The sequence below is a fragment of the Branchiostoma lanceolatum genome, chromosome 1, assembly GCF_035083965.1.
Source record: "Branchiostoma lanceolatum isolate klBraLanc5 chromosome 1, klBraLanc5.hap2, whole genome shotgun sequence".
NCBI classification, from domain to species: Eukaryota; Metazoa; Chordata; class Leptocardii; order Amphioxiformes; family Branchiostomatidae; genus Branchiostoma; species Branchiostoma lanceolatum.
Window position 1 is genome coordinate 38,240,664 of NC_089722.1, and position 18,923 is coordinate 38,259,586.

General features: G+C 40.2%; 2 protein-coding genes across 9 annotated transcripts in view; one reads left to right on the forward strand and one right to left on the reverse strand.

Moving 5' to 3' along the window:
- Positions 1-7,012, forward strand: part of LOC136421919 (rho guanine nucleotide exchange factor TIAM1-like) — an 86,246-nt gene extending 79,234 nt beyond the window's left edge. For all 8 annotated transcript variants that reach the window (XM_066409527.1, XM_066409532.1, XM_066409511.1 and 5 more), the window contains 6 exons: positions 25-204; positions 631-749; positions 2,756-2,867; positions 3,910-4,083; positions 5,108-5,195; positions 5,546-7,012. In XM_066409527.1, the coding sequence (XP_066265624.1) occupies positions 25-204; positions 631-749; positions 2,756-2,867; positions 3,910-4,083; positions 5,108-5,195; positions 5,546-6,110 (1,238 nt within the window). In that variant the 3' untranslated portion in view covers positions 6,111-7,012. The remainder of the gene's footprint in view (positions 1-24; positions 205-630; positions 750-2,755; positions 2,868-3,909; positions 4,084-5,107; positions 5,196-5,545) is intronic.
- Positions 7,013-9,017: 2,005 nt separating this feature from the next.
- Positions 9,018-18,787, reverse strand: LOC136421962 (uncharacterized). Its single transcript, XM_066409569.1, has 4 exons — positions 18,564-18,787; positions 15,921-17,069; positions 13,844-14,358; positions 9,018-13,328 (listed from the first exon to the last, which is right to left on the reverse strand). Exons 1-4 carry the CDS (start codon positions 18,751-18,753, stop codon positions 13,092-13,094), a joined length of 2,091 nt encoding a protein of 696 aa, XP_066265666.1. The 5' UTR covers positions 18,754-18,787; the 3' UTR covers positions 9,018-13,091.
- Positions 18,788-18,923: the final 136 nt, after the last annotated feature.

Consider the following 18,923-nt stretch of genomic DNA (forward strand, 5'->3'; position numbering starts at 1 on the left):
TTTATATATTTCTCTTCCCGACAGGTAAGGGGAACGCAGCGTTCAGAGCCTTCCTGGAGGCGCGAAACCCGAAACACCAGCACTCGGCCACGCTGGAGTCATACCTCATCAAACCCATCCAACGTATCATGAAGTACCCGCTCCTGCTAAAACAACTGGCAGCACTGACCAACCAGGAATCAGACGAACACTTCCACCTCTCAGGTAAGGTCAGGGGTTAAAGGTAGGAGTTAAGGGTTAAGGTTAGGGACACATCCAGTGCATATGTGAAGTACCCGCTTCTGTTAGAACAACTTCTGGATCAGGCCTGTTCTGGATGCACTCAGAGTGACCAACCAGGAGGCAGATGAACACTTCCACCTCTCTAGATCTGTTAAGGTCAGAGGTTAAAGGTAGGGGTTAAGGGAAAGGGTGTTCCAAATCTATAGTCAGGTGATGTAGAAGACTTTAAGCCTTCTAGTAGACAACCTTGCTGACCAAGTCCCAACCACTGATGACCTTACTCACGACTAACTCCCAACCATGATCTGGAGAAGGTTGGAAGGCTATGGTCGACTGTGTGCAACAGGGGCTTATTCACTTGCTTTTTGGTAACACATGTGACAAAGATGTGCTTGTTTCTTTCTACAGAGGCCCTGAAGGGGATGACTTCTGTAGCAGAACACATCAACGAGATGCAGCGCCTCTTCGAGGAGTATGGGGGCATTTTTGACATACTCATCAGGGACCAGCCATATTCTAAGAAAGAGGTAAGAGTCAAGGTCATTACTTCTCCCTTTCAAAAGATTTGGGGTGTCCCTGTGGTGTAGTGGTCTGCACTTCTGTCACTTACCACATGTGGTTCAAATTACTTGGAACCAAAGGCCCGAGTTTGTGCCCGGGTAGGACACCTCTGGACAAGAGGTGCCTTGAGTCATACCAAAGACTTCATAAAACTTCCGAAACAGTATGGAAGTTAAACACACTCCACTGCCAGTGGACTAGCCCCCTGCTGTAGTGATTGCACCACAGTGTGGCCCAGGGCTATGAAACTGAGATTGGCACCGCCCTATACACCTTATGGTGTGGGAGGATTTTAACTTACTAACTTCAAAAGATTTATGGTACATGTATGGCATTTTTTTCTGATAACTGTCAGTACCTCTGTACCGTGAACGTATCATCACCGTGAAAAAAATGATGTTATTATTAATGATTCCTTCACACATCCGTTCTGTAAATCACAAGGCACCACCGTGAAGTTAAATTTCAGTGAAAATGTCCATTTTCCTTACACCGGGAAATTTTGCTACTGTGAAGATACAGTCAAACCTGTATTAGCGGTCACCTTTGCAAAGCGGCCACCTGCCCATAGTGGTCACTTTTTGTCGGTCCCTTGGATTTTTCCCATTGACATAAGCATTAAGAATTAGGCTATAGCGGCCACCTGTCCAACGCGGTCGCGGCCAGACGATTTTCAGTCCCGCGAGTACAGTAACACTGTCGGTAACGGTCACGGCGTGCAGGTAGAAGCCGCATCGCCACCGCACGCCGGGTTCAAAATCTTAATTTTTTTCACGCAGTTATCAAATTTATGTGGACTCAACTGGATAGGATCATAATAAAGAAAACCAGAATGTTTTATCTTTGTTAGAAAATCCATGGTTTGACGCAAAGACAGTATAATTTTCTTCACATGGCTTGCGTTTGTACATCGTAGCAAAATTGACCATTTCTGTGCATTTCGACTGGACAAATATTACGGCAGCTTTTTGGAAAATACAACTCGCACATATATGTAGCTGATGCGGTAAGTTCGGAAAATGTTTGAATGCCGGCCCAATATCCGTTTTCCCCGGTGCTCAAAGTCAAAACGTGTTTCGCGCAATTTTCAAAATGGCGCTGATAGTCAGCAGCAAAAAGGTCAACGGAAGACACCACTGTTTCGGAGGTATAATGCGCTAAATTTATTTTGCTGCAAAGTATCACTGAGGATAAGTACTTTACCAAAAGCTTCAAAAGAAATATGAATAACATTAATATGATGTAAAATTTGGGCTATTGCAATTTTCTGAAAAGAAAAAACCCATCAAAAGAGCGACCTTCTTCTGAGTACCCTATTAGCATAATGGTAGAAGCTGATAATGACAAGCGGGAAGGGAAACAACAACAGACTACTAAGGAAAACTATCGCCACGATTTTATGTTTCAAAACGGTCGAAAACGATCAGTAAGTGGCAACTGAGCAACATGTATTTTGTTCTTAACTAACTAGGTGGCATTTTGCTGCGAAGGACTTTGTTTCATACGATTAAAATTCGTTGTTGACGCGTGTGCCTGCAGCGAAGCAGTCGCGAAGGATCAAGAGTAGAGTATGGCGATGCTGGTCTGTACAGACATGAAGCCCGAGCAAGCCATGGATTTTGGAGTTGGCAGATACAATAAATCGTTTTTCAAGCCCATAATAGAAGTAAAAGAACAACAATCGACTTTCTAAAATGTGACTTACCTATGCAATGTTTACATGTGTACTGTACGGTGAATAAATGTATCTCAGTGGGTACTGAAAATATGTGTCACTCGTGGTCAATTAATCGACATTTTCTCCATAGCGGCCACCTGTCCTTAGCGGCCAGTTTTGGCCAGTCCCTTGAGTGACCGCTATAGACAGGTTTGACTGTAAAGTGAATTACAGTGCTTGGGAATGATAGAATTACTGTTAGAAAGAGTTTTGTATGGCATTGCCTTTAAGTTTTTCTGCCTCCGCTGTCTGTAGGTTTCCCACTTGAGGATGGGTGAGCTGCAGCTGTTTGCCAACGCCTTGTGGCTCAACTCTTCAGACGACATCAAACACAAGAAGGGGACAGAGCCAGAAATGGCCATATTTGGTAAGATTTCAGACACAAGGGAATAAACCAATCACATATCCCCGTTCACCTCGGTCAAAATGTACACATACAAAATGCACAGTTTAACGTAAAAAGAAGGGGAAATTTTCCAGCTCTGCTTTATTGTTTTTTTGTGTTCAGTGTTTAAAGGGGCTATTTTTGATGTTCAGTGTTTAAGGGAGCTGTTTTTTTTCTGTTCAGTGTTTAAGAGAGCTATACATTTAGTGAAGTGTTGTAGACAGGCAATATTGGAAACTGAAGATGTTTTTTTGTGTTCAGTGTTTAAAGGAAAGCTACACAAAAAATTGAAAATCCTTCTATGCTATGCTTAATATATTCCAAAGTCAAATTCTTACTTCAAGTTGTTTCGCATAAGTCCGTCATAGTTCTGGGATTTTCCACAGTTTGCAACTTATGCCGTGCTGACGCCTTCTCACCTCATAATTGAATTATATAACGTCAGTGTTTCAAATTTTTCACCTGATGATTGTATTATATGACGTCACTGTTCTAAAATTCAATCATCAGGTGAAAAATTTGAGAAAGGCACTTTACATGAATTTCCTCACTCGGTGTGAATGGGTACCTGACTTCGGTTGGGGAAGGTCGTATTGAGGTCACTTGTTGGCGCCGATTGGCAGCCGCCCAGATCCTTGCGACAGTTCTACAAAGTGCAAGTGTGGTGCAAATATGTATCTGTTGTGTATTATGTGATTGTAAACCCTGCAGCAATTCAGCGCTGGCTGTCATTGCACGGGTAATTTATGACCAATAAACCATTATTATTGTTATTTTAGAGAGACACTATTGGAAACTGAAGTTGTTGTTTTTTGTTCAGTGTTTAAGGGAGCTGTAGTGTTGTAGAGAAACACTATTGGAAACTGAGGTTGTTGTTTTTTGTTCAGTGTTTAAGGGAGCTGTAGTGTTGTAGAGAGACACTATTGGAAACTGAGGTTGTTGTTTTTTGTTCAGTGTTTAAGGGAGCTGTAGTGTTGTAGAGAGACACTATTGGAAACTGAAGTTGTTGTTTTTTTGTCTTCAGTGTTTAAAGGAGCTGTAGTGCTGGTATGTAAGGAGGATCAGAGACACAAGTGGAAGCTGACGCTGACCAGGAAACAGGGGAGAGAAGTCCTGGAGGACAGGGAGAGGGAAGTCGTGTTGTTCAAGAGGATGGTTCCCGTCTCACAACTGCAGATTCGCAACAGCAACACCAACGGTACGCGAATATATATAGAATACAACACGGTGTATTCCGTATCGAATTCAATGCAAAGTGCGCATGAAGTTGAGTTGAGTTTTGTGTCCTCGAACAAAAAATCGTAACAACATCAATTCCAACCTCCGAATCCGGTATTCAAATTTTCGACAGCGGCGCAACTGGCGCACTCGAAATACATTCTAAATATTCTATGGAAGCCTGTGTGATACGGAAAATGATCACACAAATGATGCGGAACACCCGTATGAAACGTTTTCACGGCCCAGGTATGACATAAAGGAAGGTTACAATGTAGCAGATTTTTATGATAATCAAGTACAATGACATTGTATCAAAGTGATATTACTGTCAGTCTAGTGCAGACTAGGACTGCGTACAAGAAGTACAGTTCAAAGTTCGAAAAACAGTTCATCGTTCATTTTTGTTTGGCTGTGTCAGTTTCATGTTGTTCTTTTTTAAGGTCTTTCCAGTTTATAGAATTTTAGCGTTGTACAATCGTGTAGATAGGAACTGCATTATTGAGTAGGATTGCAGGAATGAACTTCTGTGGAAGTCGCAAATCAGAATCTGGACAGCCTACTGAATTAGAACTTAACTAACTTGCTAGCCAAAATATTTCACCATTTGGTAGATGTGGGCAGAAGTGGTAGACTTGGCTTTGTTATAGTTAGTTTTTTTCTCAGAAGCAGGACAGCCTGGGTGAAAAAAATCTTACTTAGGCCACACCAATTTAATTTCTTGGTTAACAGAATTTTTAAAAAAATGCTAGATTGGAAAATCAACATGAAAACAGAATCTCAGAGGAAAGTTTGTGCTTTGGTGCACTCAGTTTCAGGGAGTGAACAGGGTCAGGTGCAAGTTTTCACTTCGGCCTTCTGTTTAAATGATGTCCTCATGCTAGAATTTTAAAAAAATCCGTTACCCAAGAAATTGAATTGGTGTGGCCTTAGCAGATGTTGAAAGTACATAAAAGTTTCAATTTTTATCAACATTTGAGTTTAATTTTTTCATGTTTTTACAGATACCTACGGGCGCTGTGTGTGGGAGCTGGTGCACAGTAAATCACACAAGGACGGCAGGCCGGAAAAGGTCTTCCAGTTCTGCAATAGGTACGTCACGTGATGTTTTAATTTTCATGAAAAAGAAACTTCTGTGACACCCATATTATCAACAAACGTATATACAAATGGGCTTATCTTTTTAACCGGACATGAACAAGCTTTTCAATAGTAAAATAATAGAAATAGAAGGAAAGTACAAACAAATATTATATAAGACTATGCTAAAGATGCAACAAAGATATGATTGACTGAACTAAAGACCTTTTTGTATCGGAATGACAAAACATGACCAAGGGCCAAAACAAACTACATGTTTGAGGCTAATTGATAACAATGACCTGTCAGGCCAGCTTTTGCTCAATTTTACATTAATTTTGTCCTATCCTCCTATCGTGCAGCACTCCAGAAGCGAAGAACGGTTTCATGAAAGTCATCCGACAGGTGATCAAAGAAGCGGCCAGCAAATGTTCCAGCATCACTCCTAAAACTCTGCTGCGGATGAAGCGTATGGAGGGGTCCCACCGGCTGATGGACCGTAAGAGACGACACACCGTCGCAGTCAACGAGGTCGCCGGCGTGACCCTCCCCGGCGCGCTTGGCGGCCTGGACTTCGGTGCCAACCCCAGCAATAGTTCCGAACTGCAAAACACTCACAGACTACATCAGAGGCGGTCGTCGGAGCATTGCGTAGAAACGTACGACAACTTGCAGGAAAGGGACAGACCCGTCACTTTCCACGAGTCTCTAGACAACGCTCGCCATGGAAACGTGCCGAGGGACCATGGCGTTGCGTGTAGGACATTAAATTTCGACCAAAGCTCGGGAATGCTTACGGGAAGAGCGCTGAACTACGTTGTGGATAGCGACACCGAGGATCCGACCATCGTACGGGCGTATCTCCCCGTAGCGTCCAATCGAGCTGGACTAGAAGAGTGGAATGAATTTGCTACTACAGATTGTTAACTTAAAGATGTTTTGTTGGGTTGCTTGCTGGCTAGCGACATCTTGTCATGTCATACGGTTGTGAAGTGCTATACAGTGAAAATAAGTTAAAAGGAGAGGGCTGGGGTAATATTGAAATATGATAAGAAAATTATTATGTCTTTTTACATGAATATCATTCCATCATAGCCATATTATTTGTATTGGACGGCAGTTACTGTATGATCTTGATAAAAATAATCTCGCTTTTGAGCCAAATATGCTGATTCCCACACTTAATCCCTTGACAGCTAACAGGGCATTGTACTTGTCCTTAGGCCACATCAATTTAATTCCTTGGTTCACGGACATTTTAGGCTGAGAATACATGTATAACAAGCGGAGGACTGGGACAAAAACTTGAATATGACTATTCACTCCACAAAACTGAGCACACAAAGGCTAAAACTTAGTCCTCAGCTTGGTTTTCAGTATGTTTTCAGCAAGTAAGCATATCTAAAAAAAATCTAAGAACCAAATTAAATTGTTGTGACCTTGCATAGGTTTAATACAGAAGAAAAACACAATTACTAGTATAGTCTTCACATACCAATAAGCTTCATGGCAATAACTGATATATGCACAAGCCTGCAAAGGTTGAAGTATTGTAGAAATAAGCTGCAAGATCTATATACTGTATGATTGTGTAAAACCAATATGGGATATTTTTATGTACTTATACAATGCTATTAAGGGTCCGCAATGTATGATGTTTTATTCATGGTGCTGTTTTTACTCCATACAATGTAAAAAAAGTAACGATATTTTATCTGTAATGTGGATGTTGATGTTTTAACCAGGAAAGGGCTATTATTTTTTTGGGAAGTATTGGGCAAAGTTTGTATATAGAGGATATGTGCAGAAATACAAGCTTTATTGAAGAACATTTTGTCTCTTGTCCTCCATGGAAACTTTGTCACTTAAGAGCTGTGTGGTCTTTTGGAGAGGGTAGTTAAATCCGACATCTAGAGGTTCTGGGCTTAGATTCATACCTGTAACAATATCCAGGATTGTTCTGAAAGATATCGGAACTTCTGCTGCAGTACCATGGAAAGATGCCAGGGGCCCATACTCTAATCATTTTGCCGACCCTACCAGCACAACAAATATCATAAAGATTCATTAACTGCTAAGTTATGCTGTTCACAAACACACACACAAACATAACCTTCTTGTCAAAGATATAGATAAACCAGTCGACGACAGTGGAACATGCTTAGGGTGTAGCCTAGCTCCTTTGTAGACTGTCTGGGCGGCACCGGCGTTTAGTTTTAGGGGGGGAGTGCTGTTTTTTTGGGGGGAGCTCTGATTCGCTGATTTTCAGGGTATCGGGGCCAGGTTCTTTTGTTGGAGAAATTGTATATGCTGACAAAAAAATAAACGCGGGCCCAGAAAGCCTGAAAAGGAGGCCACTTAGGATGGTCTCTGGATAGAGCATAATATCCAAGCAGATGTTAAGCAGGAGGCTAAAACCTTGCAGGTTTCTTTACAGTTCGTTTCTGTCAGAAACTGCTTCAATAACTTTCATAGTGGCATGTGTTCTTTGACAGAAACGTGCAGCTGGGAAAACGTAAGGACTTAGCCGCCCAACATCTGCTTCGAGATTAGGTAAAACACACTGGTGGCGGGAATAGAACATGGTGTAATGTGAGTAAGATGTCCTTGAGAAGAGCACACTTCAAGATCATTCCAAAAGATGGCAGTGATGAGGCAACGCTATTCGTGACGTCAGACATGAATCCTGTCAATCAAAGTGTGAAACCAGGGGCATTATGGCTAATATATAATACAAAAGTTACAAGCAACTGGATAAGTTTTGAAAACGGTCACTTTTAAGCATCAGTCTTTCGTTGGTTGCTGACGAAAAATAACAGACGCTGTCTGAAACGTCTGTTTCAAAACTTATCCAGTTTCTTGTAAATGAGTAACTTTTGTATTGAGTATCTCATTACCTGGATGTGTCTAACCTTCAAATCGACACATCAGAAGCATTGTGGCATTTGTGGTTAAGGCATCACTGTTGGCAGAATTATTACATTATTGTCAGGTTGCTGAATAGAAAAAAAGTATTCACCATTGAAAAACGTTGCATTTTTCATGTAATATGTAAAATGATTCATTCTTTGCACTTATAGGATATAACTGAAAGCTTTTTCAGCTTTCGGCAAAATATCACAGTGACTACAGCTTTCTAAAATTCTGCTGCAGTGATATTTTTCGCCACTAGGGGGCGCTTTTGATCCATGGTGATTTTTTTTCACTAGGTGCCCTCCTGTCAAATACTGTATTCTGTGTTTTCTAAATAAAGATAGGCCGGTTTCAAATGACTAAAATTGACAGAGAAAATGTGTGACATAAAGCCAGAAATAGGTTTCCTTTCTGTCTGGTAGAATTGGAGTTATGAATATGTATTATTCATTACTTTAAAAAATACATGCAGCAAAGATGATGGTGAAACTGAAAGATTGCAGCCTTCTGAAAGACATTGATGGAAGGATGAGGACAGTAGCAAAGGGGGTTAGCCACATGGGCAGGGGGTGGGAGAAAGTAACAACATGCCCAGAACTTCAAGCAGCATATTTACTAACGATATTTAAGAACTCCAAGCAACAAAATTGATTCAAACTTTCTGTAACATTCAGTGTTTGAATAGTTCACATTGTAAGGAACAATTTGCCTTTTACATTCTTCTATCCTGACTTGTTATTGACATTAGGTGTCCAAGTCTCATTCAATCCATTGTAACAGCTGACAGAAATGATGTATAACTGAGAATACTGGAAGCAGAACTTTGCAGAAGCTTCAACGCACTGAGTATGATGTATGTATGTATGTATGCATGTAACAGCTACATGTATGCTGGTAAACAAACTTTATGAAGACATAATATCAGCTCTGAAACATTTTATTCAAATCTGAAGTACTGTGTTGCATGTTTACTGGGCAATTCCCAATGTTTACTGGGCAATTCCCAAGCAAACATATTTATAATTCCTTGCAACAAGATAGAAGTTATATCTAAGGAACTAAGAGGTAACAGAAAGAGAAACTCAACCAAACGTTTGCAGTAAACAACAATTTCTGGAAGAAACTAAAAGTTTTAAAAAGGGCATTTTGAGCAAGCTATGCTGCTCTTCCATCTTCCTGCCTTTCAAATCTCCAATGTTCATCTTTATAAGGCAACAAACTATCTAATCAGAGCCGTTATAAGACAGCTGAAAGACACTGTTTTCTTCCTGCATAGATGTACATTCACTTGAAAGTTGTCTTTCTTCCTCCTTCTTTCTTAAACTTTAAAGACTGTGTGGTCCTTTGAATGCAACTTCGTAAATGTAAACTTCAAAGTTATAGACTCCATAATCAAACCAAAAAGAACAGATGAATAGCATAACTTGAGTATTGAAACCTACTGTACGTAAATGTACATCTACATTCAAAGTTGTCTTTCTCTCTCTCTAACTTTCTTTGACCAACAGAGAAATGGAAACCAAATGGCTACTTTAGTGTGCTCAACTTCTTAAACATAAGCTTTCTAGAATATCTGAATTTAGAAAACAAAAAGAAAGAAATGGAAGATACTGTATCACTTGTGTGATGAAACAGATAATCATTAATTCAGGAAGTACTGTAAGTTACAACAAAAGCAAATAAAAGCTTCAAATATATATACTGTGTAGGAAAAAATATTAACAGCTTCACTCTTTATGATAAGCAATCAAATACATTCATTGTAGCTTCTTAATTTGTGCACTACATATCAAGTACACATTACATGTACATACAGAAAGAAATACCCAGTTCTTAGTAAAAAGAAGAAAAAAATTCTGTCACAAATAATGTGATATTCCAAAATCACCAGAGAAAAACTGCAGAAAATTCACATCGACACTGGGCTAATGATAGCAGAAAATTCATGGAAGTAAACTTAACACAACTATTCCAAAGGGCCAACCACAATATTATCCTCAGGTTATTTTATATATGCCAAATAAGGTAGTTACTGTAAAATCAAAAATATTCACAGTGGATTTAATTTGGCAGTGCACTGCAAATATTTCTTTTTTGCTACGGTACATGATTGTGTAAATGTTTCAACAGCAAACTTAAAACGCCACAGAAACCTCCCTTCCATTCCTACCGCAAAATCAAATCAAAGCAAAAATATTTGGATTTACAGTATCATTTTTCCAGACTTTTCCAAACTGTTTGCATCAAAGTGGGGAATTCTGTTAATTTATCAACATTGAGATGCACTGTAAGAAATGTCCATTGACCAAAATGACCTACAAAGTTCCCACATTCTTCAAACCCAAAATCTTTTTTTAATTCTCAACCCTAACATAAATGAATTCCGCATAAACCTAGTTAAGCATTTTTGACCAATTTTCCAACACTACCACCCCCCCCCCCCCCAACATTACATAAATCCCTAACTATTGTTACAAAGGTCCAATTGTACTAATGAAAAAGCTACATACTATAATGAAGGTCTAGTCTACAGTAAGTAACATCAAAGTTGCTCAGAAATAAATCATACAATTGATGTCAACAGTTCTGGTGGGTACCCTTACACCCCACATCTAAATTTTAAAAAACAGGAAATTTAAATACATCCACCTATGCAGCATATTAGTAATCCCCGAGGTATACATATTTCAGATATCCAGGTGTTCAAGACATTCTTGGGGCCTACCTGCCTTGGGGACATTCTTGAGGACTGGATAACTTTGATTTTTTTCATGTGATGGTCTTAGGGTAACCGGCAGACTCATGACAGCTTCTTTGGGACATCACCATACATTGAACACTGCAAACTATGTAGAACTACCTATATAACTTTGGTCTGTCATTACTGATATGGAAGAAGGTCTACATTGTTCATTAGACAAATATACAACTGCAGCTAATATATCTGCAAAAACTGCAGTATTATTATGATACTGCACTGAGCTTCTCTGGATAATAATATAAAATTCTAAACCCTTTAAGATGCAAATTATCATACGATAAGATCCCTCAGATTTTTACATTTAAGATTTTTTGGTCATTATCCGTCAAGACACCTGTTATTTTGTTATTGCTTTTAAGATCCCTCTATTTTCTTCCTTGATCTTGGATTTCTATGGGTTTTGTTTTCCAAGATTACTGAGTATTTGTCTTTTACTTGCTCTTTTAAGAGTCCTGTGCTTTAGTCCTTAAAGCTTCTTTCCTTATTCCTCTAAGATTGCCCATTTCCTCCTCAAGAATCTTCACCTTTCTTGGTTATTTTTCTCAAAGATTACTGTGCTTTTGACTATCAAGATTCTCTGTCTACTCTTCTAAGAGTCCTTTGTTTTGCTCCTATAAAGTGTCAGATTCTTCCAATATTTCTTTAAGTTTATTCCTTTCTCATTTTTCTTCTCTTACTAGGCACTCATCCTTGCCCCCCCCCCTCCAATGTTGATGACTGTGTTATTCCTTTCGAGATTTCTATTATATATCCTGTGTTTTGTTCCTTTAAGTTTAAAATTGTTCCCTTACAAGGGAGGGGATTTCTATTAGCCTCCGATGCAGACTCAACCCGGCAGTTTTCTTTTTCAAGTCATTGTTTTTATACTATTATATTTTTTTTCTTATTGCTGGCCGGCAATAAGAAAAAAAATATAATAGTATAAAAACAATGACTTGAAAAAGAAAACAGCCGGTTTGAGTCTGCATCGGAGTCTAGATTTCTATACCATCTTCCTTTAAGTTTTGTATGTTTCTTCCTCAAAGACTATTGGGTTTTTTTTATCATCAAGATTTCTCTGTTTGCTCTATTTTTTGCTGTGTTTTGGTCCTTAAAGATTCTTCCCTTATTTCTGCTTTTTCTCCTTTAAGACCCTCAGTTTTCTTAATTAAGATGTCTACATTTTCTTCCACAAATATTACTGTGTTTTTGTCCATTACAATTGCTATATTTGCTCTTTTGAGAGTCCTGTTTTTTTGCCCTTCAAGATCCTGCTTTTTCTTCTTTAAGATCCTCAGTGTTCTTAAGATGTCTATGTTTTCTTCCACAAATATTACTGTGTTTTTGTCCATTACAATCGCTATCTTTGCTCTTTTGAGAGTCCTGTTTTTTTTGCCCTTTAAGATTCTGCTTTTTCTTCTTAAAGATCCTCAGTGTTCTTAAGATGTCTATGTTTTCTTCCACAAATATTACTGTGTTTTTGTCCATTACAATCGCTATCTTTGCTCTTTTGAGAGTCCTGTTTTTTTTGCCCTTTAAGATTCTGCTTTTTCTTCTTAAAGATCCTCAGTGTTCTTAAGATGTCTATGTTTCCTTCCACGAATATTACTGTGTTTTTGTCCATTACAATTGCTATCTTCGCTCTTTTGAGAGTCCTGTTTTTTTGCCCTTCAAGATCCTGCTTTTTCTTCTTTAAGATCCTCAGTGTTCTTAAGATGTCTATGTTTTCTTCCACAAATATTACTGTGTTTTTGTAAATTACAATCGCTATCTTTGCTCTTTTGAGAGTCCTGTTTTTTTTGCCCTTTAAGATTCTGCTTTTTCTTCTTAAAGATCCTCAGTTTTCTTCACTAAGATGTCTATGTTTTCATCCACAAGTATTACTGTGTTTTTGTCCATTACAATTGCTATATTTGCTCTTTTGAGAGTCCTGTTTTTTTTGCCCTTTAAGATTCTGCTTTTTCTTCTTAAAGATCCTCAGTTTTCTTCACTAAGATGTCTATGTTTTCATCCACAAGTATTACTGTGTTTTTGTCCATTACAATTGCTATATTTGCTCTTTTGAGAGTCCTGTTTTTTTTGCCCTTTAAGATTCTGCTTTTTCTTCTTTAAGATCGTCAGGTTTCTTCTCCTTGCACTAGTCCTTGTGTCCCCCCCTCCATTGCTGGTGTTGACATTCATCCACAAATATTACTGTGTTTTTGTCCATTACAATTGCTATATTTGCTCTTTTGAGAGTCCTGTTTTTTTGCCCTTCAAGATTCTGCTTCTTTAAGATCATCAGGTTTCTTCTCCTTACACTCATCCTTGTGTCCCCCCCTCCAGTGCTGGTGTTGACACTGCTTACTGCAGTAGCGAGTCTTCCTGCACCGCCCACACTTCTGGAACTTGGCCTCGGGAAGCTCCTGTCTGTTACAGAACCCGCAGCGCTGCAGTTGTTTCACCTTAAACGACTTCAGCTGTTCAGGATCAAGTTCGGCTGACGTCTCCTCCTGTTGGTTTAAAAAAAAAAGGTCTCAAATCACGACATTCATTAGTTTTTTCGCCCCATAGGCTTACATGTTATAAAACATGTTTTACATGGGCACGTTCGTAATGAAGCTATAGGAAATACACCATCATTCATTCTCTGTTGACCACATTTACCCTAGATCATGTGAAAAAATTGCCCAATTCCTTTTTATGGCAATCACAAACTGCACTTAGCTACACCCCCAAAAAAGGCACTTTCCAGCTGAAAGCGCACGGTTGCATCACCGACAATGTCGGGCTGTGGACGTCTGTCCTCGAGCGCAGCTGCCAAACTTTACCTGCTAATTTCTTCAGTTACAAACAAGCTTTCATCAGTTTGACGCGTGAGATCAGTCGGGCTGATATAAATGCATTTCCCACCGATATAAACACAAGTTCATGCAGCCGTTCGGAGTAATACAGGAATGAGAAGATAACAGCAGCTCAGAAAAGAACCAAGAGAGGACCACAACAAGTCGTACAATGTAACTTGTACCTGTGTCTGTGAAGATATAGAAGTGTCCGCATCACTTGTTGGTTTGGAAGATGTTGTTTTTCCATCAGACTTCTCAGCTTTTGTTTTTCCCACCGATCCTTGCTTGGTACTTTTTGGTTTCCCTTTTGCTGCCTCAGGTTTGGTACTTTTCCGCTTGTCTTTCTCTAGCAAGTTTTTTATCTCCGGTTTGGTACTTTTGGGCCTGTCTATTTTCGGTGGTATCACAACCTGAGGTTCAGTTGTTTTGGATGTATTTTTCGCGACTTCTGGGTTGGTACTTTTGGTCTTGCCATTCTCTGTCTCTGGTGTGGTACTTTTGGGTGGGACATTTGTAACCCTGTGTTCAGTTTGTTCCAACAGATCTTTCACCATCTTTGGGTCGACAGGTTTGGGGTTGTTTTTCTCCACAAGTTCGGCTAGCTCTGGCATTTGGTCTAACGCGAACCTGTGAGGTTTCTCGGGGACGGACATGAACGCGCTTGTGATAGTTTCCCCGTGGTGCCAGATCCACAGTTCTGAAACACATGCAACACTGGTGATGACATCTACAAGTACATGTAGCCTAGTATCCTCCGAATTCTAGCTCAAGTATACCTCTCATCACTTCTCTTGCCGAATAGTCTGGTACCTGCTAATAAGGCTGCACCAAGTAATTTTTATGGATGACGTCCTTTGGAGACCCGATATCTAATGCGAGAGCGCAAAAAAACAACAAGAAGGGCCGAAAAAACAAGATGTCTAGATTTGAAATATAATAGTCGACGACGTATGTTAGGACACAAATTGAATGAGAGAACACAGTGTTACAACTAACAATTCTTTTATTCATCAGGAAAACAGCAATTATTTGAATAAATCAGTTGAACAGCAGTTGCTGTCCTGTTCTGCATGTTTTCTTTCCATATCACATTGATTTTTCAGGCCTGCAGAAACATAGTATACTGAAAAGGAACTCTTTGGTCATAGTTACAGGCAGCGAAATTTCTTGTTTTTTTTCTAGGAACAGACCAAAATCAATGCGCACGCGGACGTCATCCATAAAAATTACTTCGTGTAGCCTAATAGAGAAACAATCGGAATATGAAGATAAAAACATATACCAGTACAATCAATTAGGTACAGGTCCAAAATACCTGAACCTGGGTGTACCGGTACTCAGTGTACCTTAGCCACTGGTAGCCAGGCTTAAACTGATTAGTACCAGTTCTAATCAGTTTAAACCTGGCTTGGATAACAGGTAAGCAGGTGGAAACTTTGACAGATAAAATCACCATGAAATTACTGTGGCAGTGCACTGAAGACTCCTGTAGCACAGAATAAACTTTAACAAGGCCTGAGTCAAATTTTCATCTTGTTTTCATAAAAACAATATCTCATACTCGAGTCATAGCTGACTGGTCAGTGGTGCAGAGGGTGGTGGTCATTATACTAGATGCCATGTAATAGGCTTGTGTCGAGCAGAATACTGAACATTATATTGTTATCAGTTCAACCATGCTTTTGTCCTTATTGAAAAGCAACCATTATCTGAACATTAAAGTAGTTCAGGTACAGGTTTAGGTCTGGACCTGTACCTAAACCTGTGTGTGGCCAGTGCTATACACAACAGCTCTAAAACAGTGTAGTGTGCTACTACATGTACTAACTAGTATTACAACATGTTGTTGTTTAGTTTTACTTCCTTGGACGTGCACTCTGATTTCTTTGGAACGGATTTTTGCATATTTGGCACATTGAAATAAGTTGACTACCGATGGCAGAGTGAAAACTATGGGTAACTTATCAATTTGGAACCATGAAGAGCCTTATTAGAATCAGGCTTTTAGCTAGTATTTATAGACAGGGCATCCAAATCTGCATGTCAATCAATTTTCTGGTCATCCCATGCCCAGTGTCTGGTATGACAAAAAAACAACATTGGCAGTGTGTGTGTGGGGGGACACATGTACATGTGTATGTACATGTAATTACCAGGGAAACAGGGTGTCCTCTGGGTGTCCCCTGCAAAAGGAGGGTGTCAGGAGACGCCCTGACGCCCTGCTAGCTAATAGCTTCAATTCGGACCTTCCAGACTTACCCACTGATCTAGTCATACAGTCTGCCAACAGGTCCATGTCCTTTTTTCGTTCCACTATACCCTCGTCCTCCTCAGCAGCTTTTTTCCACCTCTTCTGTTCTTTCTTGACCCTTTTCATGAAGCGTTTCCAACTCTCCTCACAAACGTCCTTTTCCACCCCAAGTTTTCGACACTCCTTATTCAACAGCACCTGACGTTCTACGCATTTTTTCACGCGGTGGTCGTCCTCAAACACGGGATAACCCACGTCCGACATGAAGATCACGAAATGCGGATCGTGGTAAGTTTCTACATGGACACGGTTGCATTCGTAGGCTCTTTCCACGATGGGGATACTGTCGAAGGCTCGCGCAATTTTCAGGTTGTCTACGATTTCCTTGTTGACTTCCCTGTGGTTTGAGATGAGAAGGGCGACGCAGTGATATTTGATCAGCATGCTGAAGACATCGGGTGGTACAGACATGTGGACACCGGGAATGGGGCAAATGTAATAGAATATTTCCCTCATCAGTACGGCGTACAACGTAAAATGTTCCTCGCTGCAATTCAGGAGTATTTTTCCAAGCGTCTCCGCCACGACAATCCCGTATTTTGGGTGGTTAATCCAGCACAGAACGAGGGTGCGCAGTTCCCGCTGTATGCCGGTGTGTCGCTTATCGAGCTCTATCAGACGCAGAATTCTATCCAGACCCGCTTCCGTAAGCCGGTCCGTGAAAGGTGACAGCGCCCGAAGGGCATGAACGGGACAATTCAGGCACAGCTCTCCGGTCTTGTGTTTTCCCCCCTCCTCGAGAATGTAGTCCAGGAGAACGCCCACCGTGGCCGCGTATAGCTCTTTCCTGCGTTCTTCCGACTGGTGCGCCGCACCGAGGATCGTGACGAGATATTTTTCCTCGCAGTGCTTCAGCCACCTTGTTCTCTCCTGCCACACCCTCCTGTCTAATTCGGTCATCTCTTCACTCGACATGCAGTAGAACTTCTTCAGGACCATCAGATCATCGTCATGTATCTCCCTGAAGACGTCCAGGTGGTGCTTGGGCATCGGTTTTTCTTCCTCGTCCACTGGAGGATACTGAGGGATCTTCTTCCTCAGGACCAGCATGAAATACGCCTCGGTCTCCATCCTACCGACCTTTTCGTTATCCCGATCTGGAACACAAAGAAAACAAGCTCAAGATGGATACCCCTAACAACCTGTGTGGGTGTAGCTATGAGTCATCCTGTCTGTCTACAACATTGGACCAATAGTCCAGGAGGAGATACCTGAAAAAGAATGGTCTCGTAGGACACCCTTTATCTATTTAGTCCACTATCATAGAATGATACATGTAGCTTGATGTCCCTTGATCATTTTAAGGTATGCTGTTTTATGGTCCAGGTGAGACATCATGGTTCCAAGGCTCTTTATGCAAATTTATGCAAATGAGGCAATTATGCCATGAATTGAAAAGAAAACAGCATAATTTGTTGGATACCTGTCCAAATGATCATGACATCAAGTTTAAACTTGGAGAAAGTCACAAGAAACAGGAGAGTTTTCCTTTATAGAACCTTGAAAGTGCCTACGTTTGTCAATTTTTAGGCCTCTTCTGAGAATCTCCTCCTGGACTACAAAGCCAAACACCTGACTTGGAATTCTCCAAGTATCCTATTACACCATTTCCACCTTACATTTTGGCAGGCAGACAAAAATTTCTTCCCCTCCATCGAAAAGTAAAAATCTGAATGTCATGACATGAAATTGATGAAAATATATTTTTTGTAAGCTTAAAATGAGAGATTTAACAACGAAAATCATCAACATGGCATACATGTATGGGCTTCCAATCATGCGTGGGACAGAAAAAAACAACATTAAGCTGGAAACAGCCATGCGTAGACATCAAAAACACCTGCACAGCTACAAATGTACAATTTCACCTACAAAAACCTACATATGCAGGTGATATTTCCAACCATAAAACATCAATTATAGGGCAACAACAGAGAGTGACCTGTGTAACCTTGAGTGGGTGGGTCTTAACGGATCAAGTTACAAAACTAGGTCAAACCACTTTGCAAGGATATAGATCTACAACCAAAAAAAAAACAGGTACTTAAAAGCTGAAAAACTTCAATGTGCACTTTTTCTCACCACTGTACCTGTAATTTCACCTGGTAGTTCGCACAAAGGTGAGTTTGTTGCTGAAATTTGGCCTGCATTCCATATTTCTTTTGTTTGTACATTGACTTGAGTAGTATACTATAAACATTCCTGTTGTCTTAATTCTCATGTAAATATTGAATAATTTGAATGTTGCATGGCCTAACACATTCTCATATTCTACAAAAAGGTCTGCAGCTGCAGGTAACATGTGTGTGCATATTGTTTCGTGCCACACCTTTCAAAAAACAAACAACATGCAAATGACTTTGCCCCCTCCCCCCGCTATTATTTTCATGATTTTTGAAACACAAGTCTTCACGTCTAAGTTCATGGAAATCATACTAGGTTTTGTCTCATCTTCCATCATTATAAACAAAAATAACATGTTATAAGGATGTATAATACAGTCATGAACACAATATTCAAGTGGCTATTGTTGAACGCGAAGTTCGCTCGACAAATAATTTTTTTTACAACGCCACGTCGACACGACTCACCTGTAGTAAAGTCGCCATTCTCGGTCACGGCCAAGTCTACGAGACTCCCGTACTTGTCCCTGAACTTCTGACTTCTCAAGATGGCTATGACATCCTCCTTGTCGTCACAGATACAGCCGTAAGGACAGGTACAGTCCGTTTTCTTCTGTTCTTTTTCTTGTTTTTCCTCCTCAGGCTGAGACGCCGCCATCTTGTTTCTCAACTTGACTAACCACTCCAGGGGACTTCTGGGATAGCACCTGTTCCCGCCAAAAACTTTTCAAAAGTCGAAAGAACTTTTCCTCCTCTCCGAATGAAGAAAGCAAAAGTGTTTTTCCTCTCCATTTCTTTACTCTTTTTTGGTCAAGATAATCTTTTGCA

Coding starts and splice junctions, on each gene's coding strand:
- LOC136421962 (XM_066409569.1), bottom strand. CDS start 18,753: ATGGCGGCGTCTCAGCCTGAGGAGGAAAAACAAGAAAAAGAACAGAAG. Junction 17,070..18,563: donor GAATGGCGACTTTACTACAG/GTGAGTCGTGTC, acceptor TTTGTGTTCCAG/ATCGGGATAACGAAAAGGTC. Junction 13,329..13,843: donor CTATATCTTCACAGACACAG/GTACAAGTTACA, acceptor TTAAACCAACAG/GAGGAGACGTCAGCCGAACT.